A 25,968-nucleotide genomic window follows, 5' to 3' on the forward strand; every position below is an offset into this window, starting at 1 on the left:
GCGTGTTTTGATAATATGATAATTTTGCTTGATAATCTTGCTAGTTTATATTGATAATGACATATAGCTAGCATTTTAATTAGTTTTATTTACTTCATGTTATGTTTTCAGATTGGATCTGGTTCTTCTCGTCTTGGAACAGCAGCAACTATTAAGGGTAAGCATGATCAAAAATTGCCTCTGACTTTCCATTTCATTTTTGCTTTTAATAAAGATAACAGTACTGCACATTTAAAATGTTGTGAAAAGATTATTCTTGAAATTATTTTATGGATAAAATTATTTATCTTATTAAAGTTTGCTTGATTTAAATTGTGTTCCTCTTTTATCGTTCAGATTTCACAAAAGTGTTTGAACGGTTGCATTACATTGCACAAATTATAAATTTTGATCTATAAGAAACTTCCTTGCCTTGAGGGAAAGTACTTTCATGGGTTTTGGTGGGGTTCATAGAAAACTAAGTAATTTGATGTGAAACTTTTAAATGTGCACAAATGAGACACAGTGAAACACAAATGAAAAGAAAATGGAAAGTTTTTTCCTGCCTTTTGTTCTATACTTCTACTTCAGATAAATTCATATTATTTTTACCCTACAATTTTTTAGCTTACTAATTTTCCTTGGGAAGGAAATTTATGTTTCTTCAAGTTGTTATTACATAATTTGTATTTTCTTTAAATCTACTTATTTTTAAAGAAATAGTTTTATTTGCTAACATTATAAAGCTTTCCATTTTATTTGGTTAGTAGTTCTATGAGAATAATTATGTGTTCTGATAGTCCTTGGTACTTCTTATTAGTTCAGTGCATCTTCCACTATTGTAACTCTTGATATATAAAAACTACTTTAGTTGATAGATATGTACCATATTCTTTGATGTCCTTCCTTGGTTATGCCACACCTACAGCCTTTACTTTTTTTTATGTAATATCCTTACTTGTTCCTCTTAACTTTGTAGGAGATACAGATACTGCTAAGACTTCTGATGATATCAGTTTAAGTCTGGGCCAGAGCTCAAGTCTTTGTAAGGAAGGAAGTGAAGAGCAAGGTAAAAACATTATACTTCACAGTCACATTGTATATTGTGGTGACCAGAGTGTATTTTTGGAATATGCCACTCACATTTTGGCAGAAGTTTATAATAATTTAGCATAGTATTTTTAGGAAACATTAAAATGAAATGATTGTATTAGTCCGTTTCTGTTGCTTATAACAAAATACCTGGAGCTGGATAATTTTTAAGAAAATGAAATTTATTGCTTATAGTTTCAGAAGGTGGGCCACGGAACACATCTGGTGAGGATCTTCTTTGGTGGTAGCTTTACAGCAATCAATGAATGTAGGGGTCTCACATGTCAGAAAATGGTGGAGCAGAGAGAGAGAAAGAGAGAGACTGTCGGGTACTGTCCTTTTAAAGCCCTCAGTACCACGCCCCTGACCACCATTATTATTAATCCATTCACTACAGCATGGTCTTACAATCTAATCACCTCTTCAAGGCCCCACCCTTCAACCACCACAATAGGATTTCCTATCCTCTTAACACTTTCACAGTGGGGACCAAGCCTCTGATACATAAAACTTGGGGGACGTGATTCAGTCCACATCAATAATTTACTGGGGTAGTAGTAATATAGCGTTATAAGTGCTTTTAGCCTACGGGAATTCAGTTATACATATTCTGCCAAATAAACTTGGAGAGAGAAATTTTATGAGCATATGCTCCAGAGTATGAGATGAGAGATAAGAATATGCTATTTCTTTAGTTGGTCAGAACATCTAGCCCAGCTTAGTGATAACCTAGTATGTAAAACTATTATTTTCCTTTCAGGTTGATCTCTGATTGCCAGCTACTTCATCTCTTGCCCAACTGCAAAAACAACATATTTTCATATAGAAATAACTTGCTGTTGGACTTACTGAGAAACTGTATGTGTGTCTCCAACATGCTTCCTTCCTGTAGCAGATTGTTAATAGAAATTTTGGCAAGATGTGATTTTTTTTCTCCTATTCAACTTCATTATAAATGAATATTTTGGATTTTATAGTTTTTTTTTTAACTACCGTAGTTTCATGTTTGATTTTTAATTTTCAGACATGAAAGGACAGTATGTCATCCTCATTTTCAAATGGAGATTGTCCAAGGTTATATAATCATGAGCCAGAATTGAGTTGGAAACCCATCTCCCTATTTCCATCCTGTTATAACCCCATTATTATTAACTTGTGGGTGATGTTTGGTGGGCAGATCAGCTGACAAATTTCCTATTCTTAGTCATGAAACTTGTGTATGAGGTTACAAATAGATAACTGAATTATGACATTTGCCCATTAATTTAGTATTTTATCCCGGTTCATTTCCTATAAGTGCATTTTGTTACTGGTATTGGAATTTTAAGTTTTCCACTGTAACTCTCTGCATTTTTGAATTACAGTACTGTATCACTGTTTATTTGCTTTTGTGGAATACCCCTCCCAACCCTACCAAAAAAAACAAAACCGAACCCTAAAAGACCTCTCAACATACTGTAGGTGTGGAAACTTTTTTAAAATTAAAGGTGAATCAGTTGCTCTGAGAATTACAGTATCCCTTTCTGTAATATGTGACCATCAGAATGTCTCATCAACTAGGTAGTAATCTAAGAGGGGTTGTTGTCACTGCATTTAGGGATCACGTATCTCTTTATCTTATTTTACATCTGGAAAGTACCATGTGGGAGCAAGATTTTTATAGTCTGGCAGGTTGGGAATTATATACACACAAATCTGCCCTTGCAGCTACACATAAATGTGGATAAAGATGTCTAACATTTACTGAGTGCATACTATTATTGTCTAGGTGTCTATTGTCTTTGGTGTCGACAAACTTCTTCTGTATAGGGCCGGGTAGCTTTGCAGGCCACTTGGTCTCTCTTGCTACTCAGCTACTCAGCTCTGCCGATTGTAGAGTGAAGGGAAGCATAAACAATACATAAGTGAGTGGGCGTGGCTGTGCTATGCTAAAATCTCATTTACGAAAATAAGTAAAGGGCTGGACGTGGCTCCTTGGACCTTAGTTTATCAACCCCTGGTTTAGGTCTTCTTCTGAGCACCTTATATATATTCAACCAGTTAATCTTCACTATAAGTATCGAAGTTAATACTATTATTATTTTTACTTTACAGATAAGCATGTTATGGCTTAGAGAGAAGTTGTAAGAAACTTGTCCAAAGTCACATAGCTACGCAATGGCAGTCCTACAATTCAAATTTAGATTTGCTTTTAGTTCATACAGTATTACTTTCGTATAGTTTTATAATTTGCTTTTGTCATGTAACATTTTTCCATGTGTTTAACATTTAACAAGTATTATCAAGTACTCATTATGTGCTTGGCACTGTTTTAAATACTGGAAATAAATTAGTGAATGAACAGACAAAAATTTCTACCCTTATGTGGCTTCCATACTATTAATATGGAATCATACTTGTATAAATCAATATATATGTAGCAAATAGAGCAGAGGATAGGGAGTGGTAGGGGCTGGGGCAACTTAATTTTAAACAGAGTGGTTGAGGGCTAGTCTCACTGAGAGCAAAGAAGTGGGAAGGAGTGAGCTATCAGGGTATCTGGGGGAGGGGGCTCCCTTCATGCAGAGGTAACAGCAAGGGCAAACCCTAAAGTAGGAACCTGCCTGTCAGGTTTGAGAAATAATGTGGAGTGAGGGGACCAATTGTATAGAGGCTTGGAAGCCATTTTAAAGATGTTGTTTTAATTCCCGTTGAGATGAGGAACTGCTAAAGGGTTGTGTTACATTTTAACAGAATCACTCTAGCTCCTATGTTGAGAATATATTAAAAAGGGCAAAAGCTGAAGCAGGGAGCTCAGTTGGCAAATTATTGCAATAATCCAGGGCACAGATTAGGGTAGTGTAATTTGACTGTGCGTTTGTGTAGAAGATGTTAAGAAGAAGATGTGTTGATAGATTTGGATATATTGTGTAAGAGAAATAGTCATGGGTGACTCTAAGGCTCTTGTGTTAAGCAGAGGTTGGGATAGAGTGCCCATTAACTGAAAGGGGGAAGACTGAGGAGAAGCAGATTTGTGGGTGAGGAGAGCATGGATGGTAAGATAGGGAGTTCAGTTTGGGCGTATCAGGTATGAGATGCGGTTAGATCTCTAAGCAGCAATGAGTAGATAGAGAAGTCTGGATTTCAGATAAGTGGTTTGGGTTGGAGTTTTAAATTTAGGAGTTGTCACTGTATAAGTACAAAAAAGAAATCAGTTATGTCAAATGTGGGGTTGGGTTATTACAAAGTTTATAAACTAACAGCAAGCCTGCATGATTAGCTGGCTTGGAGTGTAGGTGACCTGGTGCCATGATCCTTATCTTTCTTTTTCTTGGCTGTGGTTTGGCACCATCTAGTGGCAAATGTTCATTCTGACTTAAATATCATTTGGGACTTCTGGTTCTCTGGCTGGGTCGGATTTATAGGACGATGACCTTTAATTAGTTGATTAGCAGTTGATTGGTTGGCACTCATTTTGTCACATGATTCAGGATGATTGGGAGAAAACTGAGGATGTAGGGGTGTATCCTTTACTTTCTCACTTTTAAGAAGGGGTAATCTACAGTTTTCCTGCCCAGTCTCACTCATGTCTTTCCTATCCAAGAGCAGACTATCCCCATATGAGTACAGGGGCTGGGTAGATGGAAGAACTAGTTATGGGTACTTCCAAATTCTAGTTTATCATGGGGACATAAAACTGGATGAGATTTACAATAGAGGGAATATAGATGGAAAAATGAAAATTTGTAAGGACTGAGCCCTTCAGCCACTCCAGTTTAAGTCCAGAAGACTGATAGAAATAACTGTCAAAATAGAAGGAAAACTGAGACTGTTATATCCCAGCATTTCAAAGAGAATGGATTGATCAGCTTTGTCAAATGCTGCAGGGTACTTCAAGTGACATGAGGAATGAGACTTGACCATTGGATTTAACAAATGTAGAAGGTGTTGGTGACCTTGATAAGCATAGTCTTAAAGGAGTGGGATTGGAATCTGCTTAAGAGAGAAGTGGAGGAGAAGACGGTGAATATATACTATTTCAGTGAATTTTTGTAAAGTGGGCAGAGACGTATGGTGATAGCTAGCAGGGGAAGTTAGAATAGAGAAGGGATTTGGATTTTGTAAGGTTTTGTAAGAGAAATAACAGCATGTTTTTATAATTGATGGAGATGATCCAGAAGAGAAGAGGAAAATATGATTTTTGTTTATAAAAATAATGTATGTTAACTTTAGAAAAAATAGTTAAATGTGAAGAAGAAAATAATTCACACTTCTACCACTGAGAGGGCCGGCCTGTGGCTCACTCGGGAAAGTGCGGTGCTGATAACGCCAAGGCCACGGGTTCGGATCCCATATAGGGATGGCCGGTTTGCTCACTGGGTGAGCATGGTGCTGACTTCTGCCCCTGAGAAACTTAATATTTTTGGTGGATCACTTTTTCATATTATTTCTTTATTGAAATGTAATTTACATGCCATAAAATTCACCCTCCTATAGTGTACAGTTCTGTAGTTTTTAGTATATTCAGAAGGTTATGCATCCATCACCACTACCTAATTCCAGAACAGTTTTATCACACCAGAAAGAAACCTGTACTCATCACACTTCCCATTTCCTCCTTCAACAAGCCCCTGACAACCATTAGTCTACTTTCTCTGTCTATGCATTTGCCTATTCTGGACATTTCATATGAAGGGAATTATATATATGGCTTTTTGTCTCTGGCTTCTTTCACTGACCACATTATAGCATATATGAGGACTTTATTCCTTTTTATAACTAAATATGGTATATCACTTTTAACATTTGTATGTACACATGTATACCCTTGGCATTCTTTTTAACTTACAGAACTGGAAACATATCTTTTATATAGTGTTACGTTTTTCATTTAAGTATTTTCTCATATTATTGCATAATCTTTGAAAATGTTTTTAGTGCCTGTATGACATTATTACTAGACTAAATAATTTATTCAACCATTTTTTATTGGACATTGTTTTAAGAACCTTTAAATAACTTGAAATGACCAACTTCATGATAAAACTTTATACACATATTTGATATGCCCTTAAGCAACAATTTCTAGAAAGAGATTACCCATTAACGGGTAAGAATACTCTTTCAAGGTTTTTGGCCATATTGCCAGATTGCTTTATAGAAGGTTATACCACTTTTTTTGCACCACCAAGAGCAGTATGTGAACATGCCTTTCTTATCCTAAACACCACTAGTAGCAAATATCGAAAACAAGTTTGTTTAGATGAAAAATAGTATCTTTCTGTGTTAATTTGAGCCTCTTAACTTAGATGTAGTCTTTTAATATATTGTTTCCAGTAAGAAAAAATGTCTAAGAAAGTCTGTTTACTTGAAAATTTGCTAAAACCACCTAAAATTCTTCCTGACACAATTAAAGCTTTTATGGCGTATTTGTATAGCACCACTGAAAAAAGTGCATGTATTAAAGTATGTTTTGGTGGTGTTTTTTAAAATCAAAAAATTAAATTTCTGCTATATTCACGTCTTAGAAGGGAGCTAGATTTGATCATTAGCATTTTTAAAAAAGTCCTTTGTTGTATGTTAGATTTAGTGATTTTCAACTACTTGTTTAGAATTGATAAGTTTTTGTTCTGTAAAATTCATGTCCTTGAAATGTGAATATTATACCATCCCAAAATTATTTATGAGAGATATATATATTGAGAGTTTTTAGAACTAACCTATTATAGTTTAATACTACAGAAAAGTAAATACAATGCTAACTTTTAAATTTTGGTATTTGGAGGATGTAAGAGCCCAAGTACAGTGACAGCTGTTTTAAGTAGATGATAAGGAACGTGGGTTTTGCTTATCATGAAAACTTTAAAGCATAAAACCTAATAGGTCATTTATATATCACAGTTTGTATGGTACATTCTAGAATTATTTTATTTTTTAAATTTTTATTGAATCAAAATTGAGTAGTACATATTTTCGGCATTCAACCTTGACATATGTTGATCAAATCAATATTACTAGCATATATATTGTTACAAATCATAATTATTCTTTATGCCCCTTGTCCAATCTCTCCTCATCCCCCTCCTTCCCTCCTCCCCCCTCTAATTACCCTAGATTTCTTCTCTCCTTCTGAAAGAATAATGGTTACTCTGTTGATTTGTTGCCTAGATGATCTGTCCAATGCTGAGAGGTGTGATCAGGTCCCCCAATATTATCATAGAGCAGGTGCTTCTTCTGTCACTTTGAAATGGGCTTTGTGGAGAGAGATGTTCTCTTCTTTTCTTTATCTCTGCTGGTGACTGTTGTGTCAATGCACTTCTAGTGGCTGACAGACCATCCACATGGTGGTTGTGGCGTCTAGCTGCTTTTGCAGCAGCCATGTATTGTGGCTGTGGTGGGCCACCCACATGCAGAAGATGTTTTTGGCATGCTTCTTGGTGCTGGCAGTGTGCCTGATTGTGGGACAGGGGTCTGGTCCCCTTCTCCACGCGCTGGTCCCTGGTGGGTCCCAAGGTGCTGGTGTGCTTTGCCTGGTTTTGGGAAGGGGGGGTCCAGTCCCTGGCTGCTAACCCCGGGCCACCCAGCAGGCCCCAAAGCATTGGTGGTGTGCCTGGGCCGGAACTAATTTTTTGTCCTTTGCATGCTTCTGACATGGGGGAACTTCCTGTAGGAACCAGTACTTGAGCTGTGTCGTTGAGCTAAATTGCTGCTTTGCTGCTGGTTCCCTAGGGAAGTCTTTTTGTGCAGCTCAGGGTTTAATGGTTGATCTTATAGGTACTTCCGGCTTTCCAGAGACTCTGTGTAGTCCTGGGTTGTGTAGAAACTCTGATCTGGGCCTGAGTTTTTTCATCAAACTGCACCCCAATGCAATTCGCATTCCTGACCAGTCTTCTCTGAGTGGTCCTGTGTTGATTGGGGGGCAGGTGGGCTGTCCTTGCTGTGTGTCAGTGTTCTCCTGGTGGGCCTGTCTCCCCCCACTGCCTATGCTCCAAAAACTTCCCGTGGGACGGGCCTGTCCTCATCCCTTGTGTTGATTCACCGGCCTCTGAATGGCTCCCCTTTTTCAGCTGTTCTGGCTCCTCAGTCCTGCATGTGTCCATGGGAACTGTACTAGTGGTCTTGCTGTCCTGGGGGCCCCTAAAGTCCTCTTCTCCCCTGCTGCCTCCAAGTAACTCCATCTAAAGGGCACAGCTGCGGCTTCTGTCAGCTCCTGCTCCATGCGCTCTAGCATTAAAGCGGCTGTGGCCCGAAATGCTGAGAGCAGTTTTTTCTTTCTCTCATTGTGGTTTCTCCCGCCTTCATGAGCTCCGTAGGTCTCTCCTCCTCTTCCCCTGAGCTCCAGCTGCCCCAGCTTAGCTGATGTTACATTTTTATAGTTGTAAATTGGTTGATTTGTGGGAGAGAGTGACTCTGGGGACCGTCTGTTCTGCCATCTTGACTGGAACCCCTGTCTCTGAGTTTTTAATTATTTAGTTCTAATGTAGATTTAGATTTTTTAAAAGTATATAAACATTTCTTTTAACTCATTCTATTTTAATCTTAGGGGATTTGTCATTGAAATTCTATTGGGAAGAGCCTGACTTACTGTAGAATCTATTATTGTACTTTTTCTATGCAGTTAATGACAAATAAGACAATAATTTTTTTTTAATTGAACTAACAGCAGGCTCAACCATCCTTGTCTTTCAAAATGTATATTAAAAAATCAGCTATTGTGCAGTTTGATTGTCAAGCAATATTCCATGATAAATTAAAATGTAGGTAGGTAGGTAGATGGATTTATTTGTATTTATATTTATATGCATAGTGTGTGTGTATATATATGGTAATTCAAGTCACTGATCACTGTCCTAAATGGAGGATAAAAGGAATGGTTTTACAGATATATAGGATATGTATTTTTTTCATGAGGCGTTTTGTAATTGCAGTATCAATAATGAAAGAGAAAATGCCATATTTTGCATTGTAATAATTATTGTTGATGTTTTAACCATTATGAACAGCAAGATGTCTTACATTGTGTAACATATCATATTTTTGTGTGGGCATTGGTCAGCCTTTTAATTTTTTTTTTTTTCCTGTTTCTGAGAACTCTAAATTTTTGCTGATTTGTAATATAATCATATTAGTTTTCAAAAGAATTTTATTGTGTTAGTGAGGTAAAATAATGATAGCTGTCATTAATTGTAACAGCATTGTGCCAAGCAATATATGTTATTAATTCAGTTATTCCTTGCCTACTACTCAGTGAGGTTGATATTGCATTTTACAGATGAGAAAACAGAGGCTCAGAGGGTAATCCAAAGTTGTCTAGTTAGTAAGTTAGAGACAGAGCTTGCATAGAAATCTTAAATAGAGCTTATGTAGAATTTTAAATATAATCCTTTGTTGCCTCTTGTTTTATTGTTGATAGTCTATAGAACCTTTTCTGAGGCCAATTGAAGAACTCAAAGATTTGGAAGCTCAGTTCATTCCATCAGTAGAAAGCTTGCTTTGTGCAACTGTGAAATAGAAACCAGCTCTTTGGAATGACTGGCCAACTGTTACTCAGTGAACTGCTTGAGAAATTGTTTATTCTTGATTTACTGTATGGTATGAATTCCTTTCCATTGTTAAACAGTGGAAAAGCAGGTCATACATTTGTTTTAACATTTCCAAATCTGTGTTTGAAACAGATTTAGCAACTGATCGGAAGCTCTTCCGTCTGGTCTCCAATGACTCCTTCATCTCCATTCAGCCTTCCTTATCCTCTTGTGGACAGGACTTACCAAGGGACTTCAGTGACAAAGTGAGCCTGCCAAGTCATAGCCACCACCACCACATCGATCAGTCTCTGTCCAGTGCCTGTGACACAGAAGTAGCTTCTCTTGTACCTTTACATTCACACTCTTATAGGAAGGATCACCGACCACGTGGTGTGCCACGGACTTCTAGCTCTGCTGTGGCTTTTCCAGACACATCATTGAGTGATTTCCCTCTGTATCAGCAAAGACGTGGGTTAGATCCAGTTAGTGAGTTAGAATCATCCAAGCCTCATTCTGGATCCAAAGAATCCTTGGTGGAAAATTCTCATTTATCTGGGGAGTTTCAGCTTGCTGGTGACTTGAAAAACAGTAATTCTCAGCCATCCACAAAAAGTGGGAAGAGCAAACCTTTGAAGGCAGACAAAAGCATGGACAGCTTGAGGAGCTTGAGCACACGGAGTAGCGGGTCAACAGAGAGTTATTGCAGTGGAACAGACCGCGACACTAACAGTACTGTCAGCAGCTATAAAAGTGAGCAGACCAGCTCAACTCACATAGAGAGTATCTTGTCAGAGCACGAGGAGTCTCCTAAAGCAGGAAAGAAAAGTAGCAGGAAAAAAGAGTGCTGTACTGACCTAGAGGAGAAGAGCACCTGTGCCAGTGACAAAAGGACTAGTGGTGAAAAGACTGCCTTGGAAGGGAGTCCAAACAGTGGGGTTGACGAGGCCAAGGATTCTAATACCTCTGATGAGATGCACAATCAGAGGGGTCTCAGCACCTCTGCATCAGAAGAAGCCAATAAAAATCCCCATGCAAATGAATTTACTTTGCAAGGGGACAGACCACTTGAGAAAACTGCAGAAAATACAGAGGAGCAGAGTGATAAGTCATCCGTTCCAGTAGATTCAAAAGCGTGTAAAGATGTTGGTGGAAAGCAAAAGGAAGGGGATGTCCGACCTAAATCCTCTAGCTTAATCCACCGGACAGCCTCTGCCCACAAGTCAGGCAGGAGAAGGACAGGGAAAAAACGGGCCAGCAGTTTTGATTCAAGTCGGCATAGAGACTATGTTTCCTTTCGAGGTGTTTCTGGTACCAAACCACATAGTGCTATATTTTGTCACGATGAGGACTCTAGTGATCAAAGTGACTTGAGTAGAGCATCCAGTGTTCAGTCTGCTCACCAGTTCAGCAGTGATAGCTCTTCTAGCACTACTTCTCACTTGTGTCAGTCTCCTGAGGGCAGATACAGTGCTCTAAAGACCAAACACATCCATAAAGAAAGGGGCATAGACTCTGAACACACACACAAGGCTAATTTGGGTCCTGAAGGAACTGGCAAGAAGCGGGGAGCACGACGGACTTCCAGCACAAATAGTGCCAAGACTCGTGCCCGAGTGTTGAGCTTGGACAGTGGCACAGTAGCATGTTTGAATGACTCAAGTAGGCTGATGGCACCTGAAAATATAAAACCTTTAACCACTTCAAAATCAGATCTCGAGGCCAAAGAAGGAGAGGTGCTAGATGAGCTGTCTCTGTTGGGACGGGCTTCCCAGTTAGAGACAGTCACTCGATCTAGGAATAGCTTGCCAACCCAGGTTGCATTTCCTGAAGGGGAAGAGCAAGATGCAGTCAATGGAGGTAAGTAAACTACAAGAGGAGATTTTGCCAAGCATCACTGCAATTTTTGGTACTATTGCTTAGAATAGTAGTACTTATTAAAATATGCTTTCTGTTAATATCCCCCCTTTCTACTATGTTATTGAAATAAGCTTTCTTTGGTCAACAGAGATGGTTATCTTAGAAAAGGTTTTGGTATGACACCAAGAAAGTATTGTTTCAGTTCTATTATTTGAATGCATCAATTTGTTCTTGATGGTGTCCACTTTCCTAAACCAGTTGCCACCTGTTAACATTTTGCCAGGAATAACAAAAATTAGCCCCCTTATTTTATACAACAATAGCAACATCAGAACATAGAATTATATTAATACGGCAACAAACCATTTTTAGTCAACTCTTATACAGTGTGTGCTGCTGAACTTTGGGGATTGGATCACTCAACCTGGTATATAAGATTTTTCCAAGTATTACTTTAGCTGTGATTATGTGCTTTGAAAACTGTGGCTCTTTTTTGTCTGTTTCTTTGGTTTTATTTCTTACCTAAGTTTCACACGTAAAATTTTATTTTATTTTTATTAACTTAACGCTTTTCTATTTTATTAAATCAAGGTTTGTAGTTTCTGTTGGTATTTTGTATTCATTAATGGATGTATGATGCCTCCTATGATAACAGTGATGGTGTTTTGATTAAAGTAATAGCTTACTTATTTCAGGTATGGAGAATTGTGCAAAACTGGATAGGTGATTTTATATCCTGACAGTGTGTGTTGGCCTGTCTATTTCAGAATTGTTGTTTCTTGCTATTTCCTCCTGCCTGGAATAGTTTGTTTATTCTGTTCTGGTTATTATGGAATCTGCTTCTTGAATAGAATCAGAAGAATTAGGTTTTCTGTTGTTACACCTTAGCTTTTTCAACCTCTATCCCCATTCCCTTTATTTATGCTTTTATCTTCAGTTTTAAAGTTTAGCCTTTTGGCATAATAATATTTGGTCTGTTATTAAAAGGTAAGCTGGATTTTCTGTTGGTACAGACATTCTGTAACATATGAATATGTTTTTCTCAAAGAATTTTAATTGCATCCAGAGTATTTTAAAAGTCCATATTGTGGTAAACATTCTCTTGTATTTTGGGTAAAGTTTATTACAAAGGTTAATTTCTAATGGAAATGTAAAGAAATGACCTTTTAGTACCTGAGGAAGAAAATAGTCTGTCAAACCTAACTATTGAGAACTAATTATATCTGAAATGGTTATAACCGTTTGGTAACAACATAGTAATTAAATTCCCTCAAGTCTTTCCACCTGGATACCATTCTGTTTTTTTATAAAAGATATGCTTTTAGTGATTTTTCCCACACATGATATCAGATATATTCACAATGTGCAAGAAACCATTGGGTTTTAAAATATAGCTTAATTTTTAAAGTTATTATCCAAATAAATTTTAAGAGTGAACATGCTATGGTAGAAAAATATTGCTGCTCTAAATACTGTTGAAATGTAAATACTGAAAAAATATCTAGAGCTTTATTAAAGAGCTATAGTAAATCAGTGTCTTTATTTAAAATGTCATTTCCTTTTCACAGGGAAGGTGAGATATTTTGTTTTTTAGGAAAAGTTATATAGAAATTATTTGCTTCTCAGTACAGTTCTTTGACTAACATAAGCCCTCATTTTTCCATGTTCCAGCTTTTGTTTTCTTTTCTTCACATATATATATTTTTAAACCCATTGAATTTTAATGAGAAACAAATAGTGAACTAAAAATTTCCATCTACTTTGCTGGAAGAAATATAATAGTCTGTGGGCTGTTGAAAAACTTTTTACAAAAGGAAGGCATTGCAGGGGCTATTTTTATTTGTGTTTCATTGTGTTTAGGATAAAAATAAGATCAAAACTAAGCCACTTAAGTGTGTTGGTGATTTATATTTAGTTGGTTTTCATCACAACTAAATATAGGAGTTTCGTTGGGGATTTATCTGGGCTTTTTAGAATATTGGAGGTAGTGGGAAGGGATTTTTTCTTGGTTCTTATTACTTAAAAATTACCTAGAATCTCAAATACTTGTTAAAGATATTTGTTTATATTAATGTTACTTGCCACAGTCCTGTCTGGCAGTTTAGGAGAAATGTTTTTGGGCTTTTTATTCTTCCTTACATACTGTACTTCTGAAACATGCCAATAGACAGTTTACTCTTTGACCATTCATTTATCTATACACAAACCATAAATAGATTTTATCTTAATGAATTTGGAGGTGTTGATAAGTTCTCCAATGATTTCCTTTTGTTTTATTTTTAAGGTGGATAGTGTTGGTAGTGTGGAGGGGTGGAATTTAGGAAAAAAAGTACTAAAATGCAATACTGTAAAACAGGAGGCTAATCTAGTTTTGTGACATGGAGTCATTTACCTTTATTAGTGTATAGGCTACACTGTAGTTGTGAGTCTAGGAAAGCTACTTACCTTCTTTAAGCCTCAGCTCTGTCATCTTAAAATGAGATGATAATAGTATCTATCTCATAGGGTTGTGAAGATTAAAGTAGTTAATACATGTAAAATGCTTATAACAGAGCCTGGCACATAGTCAGTTCTTAAGAGTGCTGCCATTACTGTTTCAAACAGGCCAGTTCATTATGCTATGCAAATGTATCCTGTCTTTGTTTAACCTTATTAATTCTAAACGGCATAAAAATAAAGTAGAAGAAAATCATTAAATATAAAAATAGAGATATGCTAATTGTGTCATTGTGAAACTCGACTATAGTAAAAATAAAAATACTATCTGAATTCCTAATTTCTTGCATAATATCAGCAGAAAAATATTTTTTATTAACATCTAATCTAGTAATATGGATTTTAACTTTATTTTGACAGTAGTACGTTGTATAACTTACCTTTAGATATTTAGTCATGTAACAAGTGATTGTTTTCATAAAACCTCTCACCATTAATCAAGTACTTTGGTTAAAATTGGATTTCATCAATAATGGTTTGCAATTAGACAGGAAAAAAATTTTCAGCTCAACTAAAACATTTTCTATTGACCTCTTGTTTTGTACTTAATTTTTCCTTTATAATTATAAGGTATATCCTGTTTTTCTAGCCTGTATTTTAATAAAAGTATTCTTTGGAGGGCCACTTAAACTTTTTTTTTTTGCATGATTCAATACTATTATTATAGCATATTTTCTATATCAGTTATCAGATTATAAAGAATAGCCAGAATGAAGAGGTTTGTGTTTACTTATTATTCTTTGTATTTTTTTCCTGAATTTTTTAAACTCTTATTATCTAAGAAAATTATTTTAAATATAGTGTTTGGGTCACTATTCTGTAAGCATGAAATAGGGTTCTATTACATTATTTATGCTTGGAATCAAAGATAATCTTTTAAGGGAATAATTACTGTATTCAAAGAAAGGTCATGTCTTCTCAAACAATTTATGAGGCTTTGTGCTCTACATACAAATTGAAGATCTATTATTTTGTACCCAAATATTATTGAACACTAGAAAGAAAAAGACCATTGAACAGGCAAGAAAATGTGAATTAACGCTTTTGTGCTATACTAAATGGAGGGAGACTCTAAAGTCTAATAAACATAATTTTCTGGTTTCGCAGTCTACATGGCAAGTTAGAAGAGCACATTAGTGGAAGGGGATGTGTACATGCTGAGGCTGAAGTCGTGACAGCGGAAAAAAACACAACCAGCCCTAAAGGAGGAGCTGTAATAATTGTTCAAACCAAAGCAAGGAACATAAGCATGTGTGGTCATGAAATGCAGGGGAAACTATCTTCTTTACTCTAATAGTGTTCAAGGGCGTCCTAGTATCATAACTTAATGCTGTATTATAGTATAATGCTATAATAAATGTATGTGTGGCTGACCCTGATTCATGAAGAAAAGATTATGTTTAAATACTGTGAAGAAAGTTTAGACGTATAAAACCAAATAGGAGAATGCTCATTAAATATGGTAAAACAAGTTTGGAAAAATTATCTTCCCTTACAACAATTTCAAGAAAAGAGGCATTTTATTAGTGTTTATAATAAGTAATTATAATTAAGTAATATAGAAATCCTAGAATCAGCTGATGCCTGATTTTGTCAAGTGGGAACAAACATTGTAGTATTTTTCTTTGTAGCAGCAATGAAATTCTGAAAAGGAATCAAATGATTACTTTTTAATACCACCTCTAATTACTGGCTGAATACTCTGGCAAGCCATTAAATCTGTGTCTCAATTTCCTCAGTTGTAAAACAGGAATAACTGTCTAGGCTGTTCTCACAGTTAACTATCAGACTCTAATGAGTTGAAACCTGTTGAGTGTAAAGTATGAAAATGTTTTATAAGTTATGGATTCATTATGGAAATTAAGATGCCGATACCTTGAAATCATTTATAGGGATGTTTCCCTTTTCAAATATGTCACTTCAAATATATGTACTTCATTAATGACCCCTTATTAGGTGAATCTCCTGAAAAATGTATGCAAAATAGTATCTGAATGCATTTTTCTGGGAGAGGGTTGATATCTTTCATTCCATTCACAAAAGATTAAAGATTAGGAACCACCTATGAAAGTAAGAATCCTTAAGCTATATCTTTTAGGAACTGTTCTAAAACTCATTGTGAGATTTATGACTCCAGAGTTTAATTTCTTGAAGGCATTCCATCTCCCCAGCTGTATGTGGTTGGCTGCTGGGATTGTGGAAAATATCAGCGAGGATGTTCTCTTTAAAACACGGCTAATAATTCTGTTGTTGTTTGTTGGCTTGTCAAAAAGTATAGTAGTCCTTTAAAATGTTTACAGAGACAGAAATTATTTTAATTTAGAATTGATGCTTAGAAGTTGTACAGTAGTGGATTCTCATTGTTCTTTGACCTCCCAGAAAATGATGCTTACAGGTATTTGTTTCTTTATTAGAACAAAATCTTTGCATGTTGATGTTAGTTAGCATCATTCTTGGCTGACATGGAAACTAAGAAAGGGATTTCATGCCTAGACTGAAATATTTCCTTTAGAAATTCTTTGCAAAATCATTTGAATGTTCGCTTCATATAGTAATTTAGTTCTTAAGTAAAATAGATTTTCCCTTGAAGAATATTTCAGTGTATTTCAAAATGTTTGCAAATGTCTTTTTTTCTGAGATGTATATACGCTTATTTATTTCATACTTTTGTCATCTTTCTTAAAAATTTAATTTCCTAATAGCATTTTTTTCCTGATCCATTTGAGGTGACAAATACACATTTTTATTTTTGCCTTTCTGTATTTATTCCTTTTTTCCTCCACAATAAACAATTTCCACTGAGAAGAACAATTTTCTTGAGCAATTTCTTCTGTCTAAATTTTATTAATTTATTTAATAGTAATTGAGCTATCTATAGAGGCCAAGCCATAGTAGTACATCACAACTAGGAAGTAACTTATTACATATGAATCCTTTCACTAATTAATCAGATGTATGACTGACATTGTTTCTTAAGTGGTGTCTTTATCTGTATGTATTTATATGCACAACTTTCCAATTTTTGAGATAGAATTTGGATAAATGTCACCTCTTATCTCACCAAATTTTGTTCTTTTGTGTATTCCAACATCCTGGAATCCTTTAGTGCTTTTTCTGTTTTCATTTACAGAGTAAAAACCAACTGATAATCTGTTGTTTTAATACCCCCCATGTAAAAATAAATAGTTGAACTAAAATAGTTCAGTATAGAACAGGTAGAATTTTCCTTAACTCATTGAGATAAATAGAAAGTAACTTCTGAGGTGGGTGGTATGTTTTGTGGATTTTACTTTCTTTATGATCTTCAGGAATAGATCAGATCACAGTTGTCCAATATGTCTTGGGGTATTTGTGCCTTGCCCATGAATTGCACTTAGGCACTCAGTAAATCCTTAAACTTAATTGAGTGATTGCATCAGTATACTGAAAGTTGCATCACTATGCCAAAGCTGAATTATATGAAGGTCCCTCTTAAACTTATGATTGTAAATTCAGCCTTTCAAAGTATTTTTAACACAAATAGAGGAATGATTAGAAAGTCAAGACTATTGTAATTTTGAAAAAATACAAAACATACATTAAAAAATATACTACTGTCTAAATATGTGTCCATGAAATTATTTAATACATGTCTTATCGTTCATGATTTTTGAATCACTTGAATGTTTGTGATTGTTTTTTCTACTTTACCTACACATGCATAAAATTTTAGTTGTACCTAGAGTACTAATTGTATACTCTTATTATTGTACTGGTCAATTTCATTGTTCTTTTCCAGAAGATACTGGGTTTTAAGCAATGTCAAAATGTCAACTTCAAAACGTTTTGAAAGTATTTTCTCTGTCCTCTCATTACCTAGTTAAAAGATTTTTTTGCTTTGTTTTCTTACTCTTGTAAAGTTAAATGATTCAAAGAGTTTATTACAACTGGTTGGTGGAAGTGAATTTTCATCAGGTGTGGCTACAACTTATGTGACTATATATGCTTACAGCAAATTATTTTAGCTTTAAAGACACTTTTCCCCCACTTTGGTTCTAATAGAACTGGATCCCCACTGGACCCTTTTCCAAATAGAACTGTTCTTAGTAGCACATTCCCAGGGTACATGGTTTAGTCTTATTTACTGTGACCATAAATTATAGCATAGCATTTTCAGTTGAATGTATGACCCTAGCTACTGTTAAAGCAGTTGCCAGAGTAAACATGAAAAAATTTTGAAAGTTCTTACAACATTAGATATTTATACCCTGAATGTTACAAAGGACAACATAAGCAGTAATCGTAACTCCACTTTAATGCGTTGTTCAATGGATGTCTGAACTTTCATCTTCAGTGGGTTTCCAAGACTATAAGAAAGTAATGTAATATGTAGCTGTTTTGCAGATAACAAAATATAAATGGTGTGTTAATAGCAAAAAAGAAGTTTTCTAAAAAGCAAAAGAACATTTTGACTAAAAATGGACACTGTGGGCTGGCTGGTTAAGTTCAGTTGGTTAGAGTGTTGGTGTTATAACACCACGGTCAAGGGAAGGGTTTGGACCCTGTACCAGCCAGCCACAAAAGATAAAAAATAAAGTGGACGATGTATTTTGTCTTTTTGTCGCAGTACTATGGAATAATTAGCTTTTACTTAAAATTAACACTTCAGTATGAGCAAGGTAGTAAAGAAGACTGTCCCCTATTTCCCTTCTTCTTATTCTAAGTATCCAATGTTCACATACTGCTTTTTCTTAAATCTTTCTGAATAATTTTAGTATGTTTTATGGATTAAATTATCTCCTATAAATTGTCTGGGTAAATTTTTCTCTGCTATTTTGGTTGAAACAGAATATCTATAAATAGAATGTTTGAAAGTTTCTCAGTGAAATTGGATTGACCTGTAAATTGATCATAGTAGTTTGTTGTAATCAGTGGTTTAAAAATAATAGCATAGTAGTTTGTAATAGTTTGTTACAACTGTAGAATAGAAATCTTCAATATAAACTTCACAAAATAAGTCTTGAATTGAGTTTTTAAATCGTGATTTAAATTCCATGACCCGACTTAACCTTACTGGTATCTAAGAACTGTTAGCAGGTATACCAATTACTCATCTAATTTTTCATTTCTTCCCTCAACTGTCTTGTTTTCTTCTTTGCTTTGTGTCATCTTTCATCCAGTGACTGTCCTGCCAATATGTTTTCTCCTTTGTGATGATGCTGATTGCATTTTTATTTCATTGAGGTCATCATGGTTGTCAGGAATTAGCAGAGAATGCCATGTCCTTTGTAGATCGTGGTTAGAAAAAAACAGCCTTGACTTTCTAGATCAGCAGTGTTCAATACAGCTTTCTGTGATGATGGAAATGTTCTATATATGCACTATCCAATAATGGTAGCCACTAGATACATGTAGTGCTGAGTGCTTGAAGTGTGTGTGGTTCATGAGTATGAATAATTGAATTTTAAATTTTATTTAATTTTAATTAATATAGCTGTTGGTTACCATATTGGACACCAGCTCAGTTCTAGATGACCAGATTTACTCAGCATCAGTTGTTCTCTTGGCCCTATATAATTTTTGTATAAAAGAGCTTTTACCCCACAAGTAACAGCTTTTTCACATTTAAAGGAATTTTCATGTTCAAAAGGAATGTTTTGTCTTTTTTTATATTTAGCATCAAATTACCCAATTCTTAAAATCAAAATGATTTCCAAAATATTTATATCACTAGGAAACAATTGTTTTATATTTAAATGGATGAAATAATTGTACATTTTGTTTGAGAAACTCAAATTGGTCAATTAGTATGATTTTGTAAAACCTGTGTAATTCTACTAAGCCATTGTTATGACTTTCTCATTGCTGTATGCTTGGTTTTAGTTTGTACTTTATTGCTTCTAGATTAAGCTGTGAATTTCTTTACTTGCCATTTTGTTGATGTTTGCTTCCTAATGTTGAAGGGACCAAGGCCAGGGGCATAGAGTTGAATAAAATTTGATGGTTGTAGAGTATGTTACAGTTAAGATATGTTCATGTTATCCTGAACATTTAACAAACGTGCAATTTTGCAGTCAGTAGTTTCATTTAATGCTGCCAAAATTATGGCACAGGATACCATGAGATAAACTTACTACTGCCTTACTCCTTGGCATTGACAATGAAGTACTGTCTTTGCTGCTTTTACTATCCTCATGAGAGTAAGAAACTAACGCCCCATTCCTTTAGTAGAAACTAATAAATACTGTACTTTTAAGGCTGACTTAGTTAAAGGCATAATAGAGGAATATGGGATAAAAATAAAAAAGACTTTCAGGAAAAGATTTAAAGCAACAGAGATCTGGAAATAGGAAATTGAGGTTGAAGAGATGGTGGTGAGGTCAGATAATAGACCAAAAACATTATTGTTAAAGAAACAATTATCTTTAAATAAATGATGCATACTGTTTGTGTATTCCTTCATATGATAGATTAACAGTGTTCATATGAAAATAATTTGGAGTAATTAGACAGATTTCCTTTACCCATGAGGGTGGGAAGTCAGGGGAAAGACAGGCTCAGCTGCTATTTACATCTCTGACCTGGGCTCCTGTTTGACCTAAGTCTGTCTTGATGCAGCAGTACAGGCCAGCGAGGAGGCAGTGTCATTTCGCCGTGAACGCAGCACATTTAGGCGCCAGGCAGTACGGCGCCGGCACAATGCAGGGAATAACCCTACCCCTCCTACATTACTCATCGGATCACCCCTAAGGTATGGTATTTTAAAATTCCACCAAGTTTAGCATGCATGTAACAGACCTTCTAACCTGTTCTGTCAGTCCCAAGAAAGCATTTGAAGAGCTTTGTATTTTCTTTCTGTTTCTCTCCTATACATTTAAGTTCTTTTCGGCTTTCTCTGCATGTGACCATAAGCCTGTTGCATTATGCATGCCTTATGTTGCACTATTTAAACAACACAATCAAATTTGTTTTCTCAATTTTAAATTGCAAAATCACTTTAGGGCAGTTATAGAAAAGTAAATAGTAGGCCTTAAGTCAGCCTTTCTATTTTTCCTACAACAAATTAATAATATTGATGCAATATCTTTTCCCAACATCTTGACATTGAACACATATGGAACCAAGTGGTGAGCTTGTTGAGGAATAACCAAGAACTGATCTCAGCTTACTAAGCCAGTTTGATTAATTTATTTTGCTAAATTATGGTCTATTGCTTAATACTTGGTGTCTTTATTTCACAATCACCAGGGCATAGTAAATGACACAGAACTAAAATATTGAGTTTATGTAAAGTATGGTCAATTGGATATATATGTTTGTACATTCATCTTTGTTGAATTGCTCAACCTCTATAGTGTATTGAACAAAAACATTTTTAGTTTTCCCAATATTCCTTAGTAAGAATCCATTTGTAACATTGGGGATAATTTTCCATTAAAATTTTAGTAAGTGTTTTATTCTTATAGTATCAAATCTATTGAGTCAATGCCTCAAATTAGAAATATAAAAATCTATTCAAAAGATTTGTGCTTTATTTTAAAAACACAAATATGCACATAAATACTTTACATGTGCTTGCTTAAGCGGTTCATTTATTATATCATAAGATTTTATTAATCTCTGTGCCTCAAAGCACTGTTATACAGATCATTTTCCTGCCACATTTTCATTTCAAATTCAAAAGGAAAGAACATTTGATGAAATAACTGCTGCTGAGTGCATGGTAGATTAGAACAGAAAAGACCCTTCCCTTCCTAAAACCTTGTTCTTGAAAGTGGCAAAATTCTTATTACTTTAAAATGTTACTTTAGGGCCGGCCTGTGGCTCACTTGGGAGAGTGTGGTGCTGATAACACCAGGGCCATGGGTTCGGATCCCATATAGGGATGGCCGGTTAGCTCACTGGGTGAGCTTGGTGCTGACAACACCAAGTCAAGGGTTAAGATCCCCTTACCGGTCAGCTTTAAAAAAATAAAATAAAATAAAATAAAATGTTACTTTATTTTATATTGCCCTGCCATTTAAGACTTGATTATTTTCTGAATTTTATATTGCAGTCAGGAACTTCCTAGTTTTTTATTCCTAGTTTTTCAATAATACATAATTCTATATAAAGTAGTATAGATTAGTTAAGCCAATACTTAAAATGGTGAAGGCAACCAATTTAAAAGAAACATTTATTCTAGAAACCTTTTCTAAGCACCTTTGCTTTTTGTGAGTCCTCTTATATTTCCTTTCTATCTTCTTTCCTTTCCTGCCTAAAGTAACTTTCCTTTCTGATGATGGGTTTGGGGTATAGTCCCAATGTACAAAAAGAGCTCAGCATCTTATTTTACTTTTTCTATTTTGTTTTTAACCTCTTCTTTTTGCCCCTTGAATAATACTCCCCATAGACAACTTTGCTTTCTTCCTCACTCCATGTTAATACTTCTTAAACTTTTTTTTTAACCTTCTCTTTTTTGTCTTTTGAAATCCTTTCATTCTTTGCTGCAGATGAGCCTGCTGGATCCAACTCACCAAACAAATGTAGACAAATTAGTTTTTTTCTCTGCCTGGTGGAATATTAAAGAGCTGTGTTCTAAGTTCAGCTGATCACACAGGATTTTCCCATGTTTTTCTAGAGTTTTAAATGTATCACCATTCAAATGAAGATATAGTATAAAACTTATTTCTAAAGGGCTCACATTAGAACTTTTGGAAAGTAGTCAGGATGTAGTTTTTGTTGAGATTCTGGTATATTTCCAGTACAAAGTTTGCATATATCTTAAATAAGCTGACCTCATCATGGGCGAAGTAAAATAAATTTAGATGTGAGGAATTAGGAGAAACAACAATTTATTTAAAACTGTCTTTTAGAATTGTAAAAGGATTTAGTAAAGTATATTGTATTATTTCTTAGTGTGAGTTACAGAATAATTTTATCTCTAAATAAATATAGCATGGTATGATCATTTAAAATTTGGAAAACTTGTTTGTTAGAAAGAAATTGAATAGATGTGATAATACTTTCATTATAGTTACTATGTAAATATTAGTAAAATCTACTAATTTACTTTAAACTTTAAAGAATAGTTTAAGTAATTGACCATCCAAAAAGTGACTTGGTAAATATTGTGCCCAAGGATTGGGAGTGAAACATCAATTTCCTTACAAAGAGAATTTGCATGTATTTTATAATACCTATTAGAATATAGTGTTTTAGAATTATTTTTAAAAAATTTTTTATTGAGTTAGTCTTGTTAGGTAGGTTTTGTAGGCCCTTGCTAATTCTTCCAGTTACTAGAGCTAAAAATAAAGACAGATACTTAAAATTTTAATAATACTAACATTAAGAGTTAGTTCTATATTTGTTCTATAAGTTCTATAAACGTGATCTCCTTTTGAATTCTAGTTAGTAGATTGGGATGGAAAGAAATTATCAGTGTATTTTGGGGAATGAAAATAAAGCTTTAGTATATTCTTAGATTTATTTTTTAAAATGTAAGGTTGAAAGATCTGTAATAGAATAAGATCATTGTAATAAGTGAGAGCCCATGATTAAAAATTCTTAGGGATCATTTTGTGGTGCTCAGAAACGAATCCACCAAATATTTGTTGTGTACTATGTTCATGATACTCTTTTGGGTTTTCCCTGGAATCTGGAGATTCATAGGAATAATATAATCATACTCTTAGAGTTTACATTTTAGTTGGGGAGACACATAACAAAGATGGCTAAGAATATAAAGCAGAATGTGTCGAGTACCAACTAAGTGTTACAGAGGAAGGAAAGACCAAGGTCAACTGTTTTTTTTTTTTTATCATTGTAAGATTACATGACAGCAGCGCTAGTGATAGCTGATAGCTAGAGACCTAAATTTCTACCTTTCCTTTTGCTGTGTTATAAAATTGTTGCTCCTTATCTCAAACTGGTAGTTTTGGCGTATAATTGGAACTGTAAAAAAGATTTATTCATGCCAGTTATGTTTGTTTAAGATGAACTGCAATCCTCCAAGAATACGTTTCTTAATAACGTGAAAATGTCAGGCTTTTTTGTGGTTGAAGGATTTTGAAAATAGGAATTCAAGGGACATAAACATTTTATTACTATCTTTTGATGTTCAAAAACTTGACATTTATAATCACATAGATTTTAGCTGATTTTATTGCTTTATTCTGGTGTTGATTTTCATGCACTGCCTAATATTAAAAAACCTTTTTGTACATTTGCATATACATTACACATCTCTGTGTTGAAGATTAGTATGTTTTCAAATATGTTCACATTAAAATACATCTAACTGTTGTGAAATTTGTTCAGTTTGGCAAGATTTGTGGCTAAGTTTACGTAGGTTCAGAGGAAGCATACAGATCAATTATATATGTGTGGAACACAAAAACTTATCTGATTATATTTGTTTCCGAGATCATCTCTTGATTTATATCTGTTGCACAAAGATTCTACACCAAGGAGAAGTAAGGTGACCAGTAAGAGGATCTTAACCCTTGGCTTGGTGTTGTCAGCACCACGCTCAGCCAGTGAGCTAACTGGCCATCCCTATATAGGATCTGAACCCATGGCCTAGGTGTTGTCAGCACTGCACTCTCCCGAGTGAGCCACGGGCCGGCCCTAGACCAAAGAAGTAATTAATAAATATTTTTATATTTACGGTTTGAAAAAAATAATGCCAGTGAGGATTGACAAGTCAGTATTAAGCAGACTTGGTTTTTGTTCATTCCTGTGCTCTGCTTGGAATGTATACTTTGCAGTGACTCTAAAAGAAGCCTAAAAAATGAATATTTTAGGTAGTGCTCGTTAATAGAACTTTCTGGGATGGAGGAAATATTCTGTAATCTGCACCTTCCAATATGGTAGACACTAACACTTGCTACTGCCCACGTTGGTAGATATTAGCTGTGGTAGCCACAGCTACCTTATATGGTTATTGAGCACTTGAAATGTGGTTAGCAGGACTGAGGAGCTAAAATTTTAATTAAACAGTCATGAGCTACTGTATTAGACAGGGTAGTTTCAGAGTGTATTCTATTGCCATAACCATAGGCTTAAAATGTATATATGTATAGTATTTTCTCCTTAGCCTTTTTATTTCATGATCATTCTGCAGCTGATGAGTTTGTTTTTTAGGCACCAGAGAAATCATTACATTGAATTCAGAGGATTAGAGGGAAGTTGATAACTCATGAAAAATGATGAAATTACTGAAGGCCATTCTTAGCATTCTTCTTTTTGTTCTAGAGGTTTAATAATTTTTGTAACAGACCCCTGGATTGTCAAAGTAAAATTAAGTTGACAGAATGGAGAGTCGCATTGAATATTATGTAGAGAACGATGTATAATAGTTATACTCAATATTTTTATGAATTTTGTCAGTTTAAATTTGAATAAATACTGTAGTAAGAATATTAAAATTCATAATTTCTTAAATACATAAAAATTAAAAATGAATTAATATAGTTTCTTAATTATTTAGATAATTTAGGTAGTTTTTATAAATATAATTTTAATAACAAAATAAAATGCTAAATATTTTTTAAAATTTATAAAATTTAGAGAAGACTGTAATATCCTTTGAGAAATTACTGGTTTCCAAATTTATTTTTAGGATTTTTCAAAATGATGTATCCTTGTTAATGAGATGACAATATGGATTGGGAAAGGAAATAACAAAATTTAAGGGAACTAATTGTTAACTAACCCGTTATACATAAGGCATATGGCTTTATTTCAGAAATATGTAGGCTTGTTATAGGTAACTTTATGCCTGTTCTACTTCTGTCAACATCCCAATGACCATTTGTATTTCACTTGGTTGAGTCTGCTTTTTTGGTTTTCTTGCACTAGTTTGTGATTTTCTTTTGATTCAAAATTGTCATCTTGGTTGCATTTGATAAGTTTCTTTGGTTTGCAGTGCTTAGAGGCTTTGTTTTATTGTGAATATGAGATCCCAGAATATTTAAAAGAACAATTGTAGAATTATTGCAAGATTATTAATAAAAGTAAAGTACACATTTAATTGCAAAATAGGGTTTATCTACAACCCACATATATTGAATGTACTACG

General features: G+C 34.7%; 1 protein-coding gene across 8 annotated transcripts in view; it reads left to right on the plus strand.

Annotated features, from left to right (window-relative positions):
* The window catches only part of PCNX1 (pecanex 1), a 175,343-nt gene that overhangs the window by 58,961 nt on the left and 90,414 nt on the right, over window positions 1-25,968 (plus strand). For 5 of the 8 annotated variants that reach the window (XM_063091563.1, XM_063091565.1, XM_063091566.1 and 2 more), the window contains 4 exons: window positions 112-157; window positions 959-1,048; window positions 9,726-11,432; window positions 20,526-20,658. In XM_063091563.1, coding sequence (XP_062947633.1) covers window positions 112-157; window positions 959-1,048; window positions 9,726-11,432; window positions 20,526-20,658 — 1,976 coding nt within the window. The remainder of the gene's footprint in view (window positions 1-111; window positions 158-958; window positions 1,049-9,725; window positions 11,433-20,525; window positions 20,659-25,968) is intronic. The other 3 variants (XM_063091569.1, XM_063091571.1, XM_063091564.1) reach the window with 2 other exon arrangements.

The sequence above is a fragment of the Cynocephalus volans genome, chromosome 3 (genome assembly GCF_027409185.1).
Source record: "Cynocephalus volans isolate mCynVol1 chromosome 3, mCynVol1.pri, whole genome shotgun sequence".
NCBI classification, from domain to species: Eukaryota; Metazoa; Chordata; class Mammalia; order Dermoptera; family Cynocephalidae; genus Cynocephalus; species Cynocephalus volans.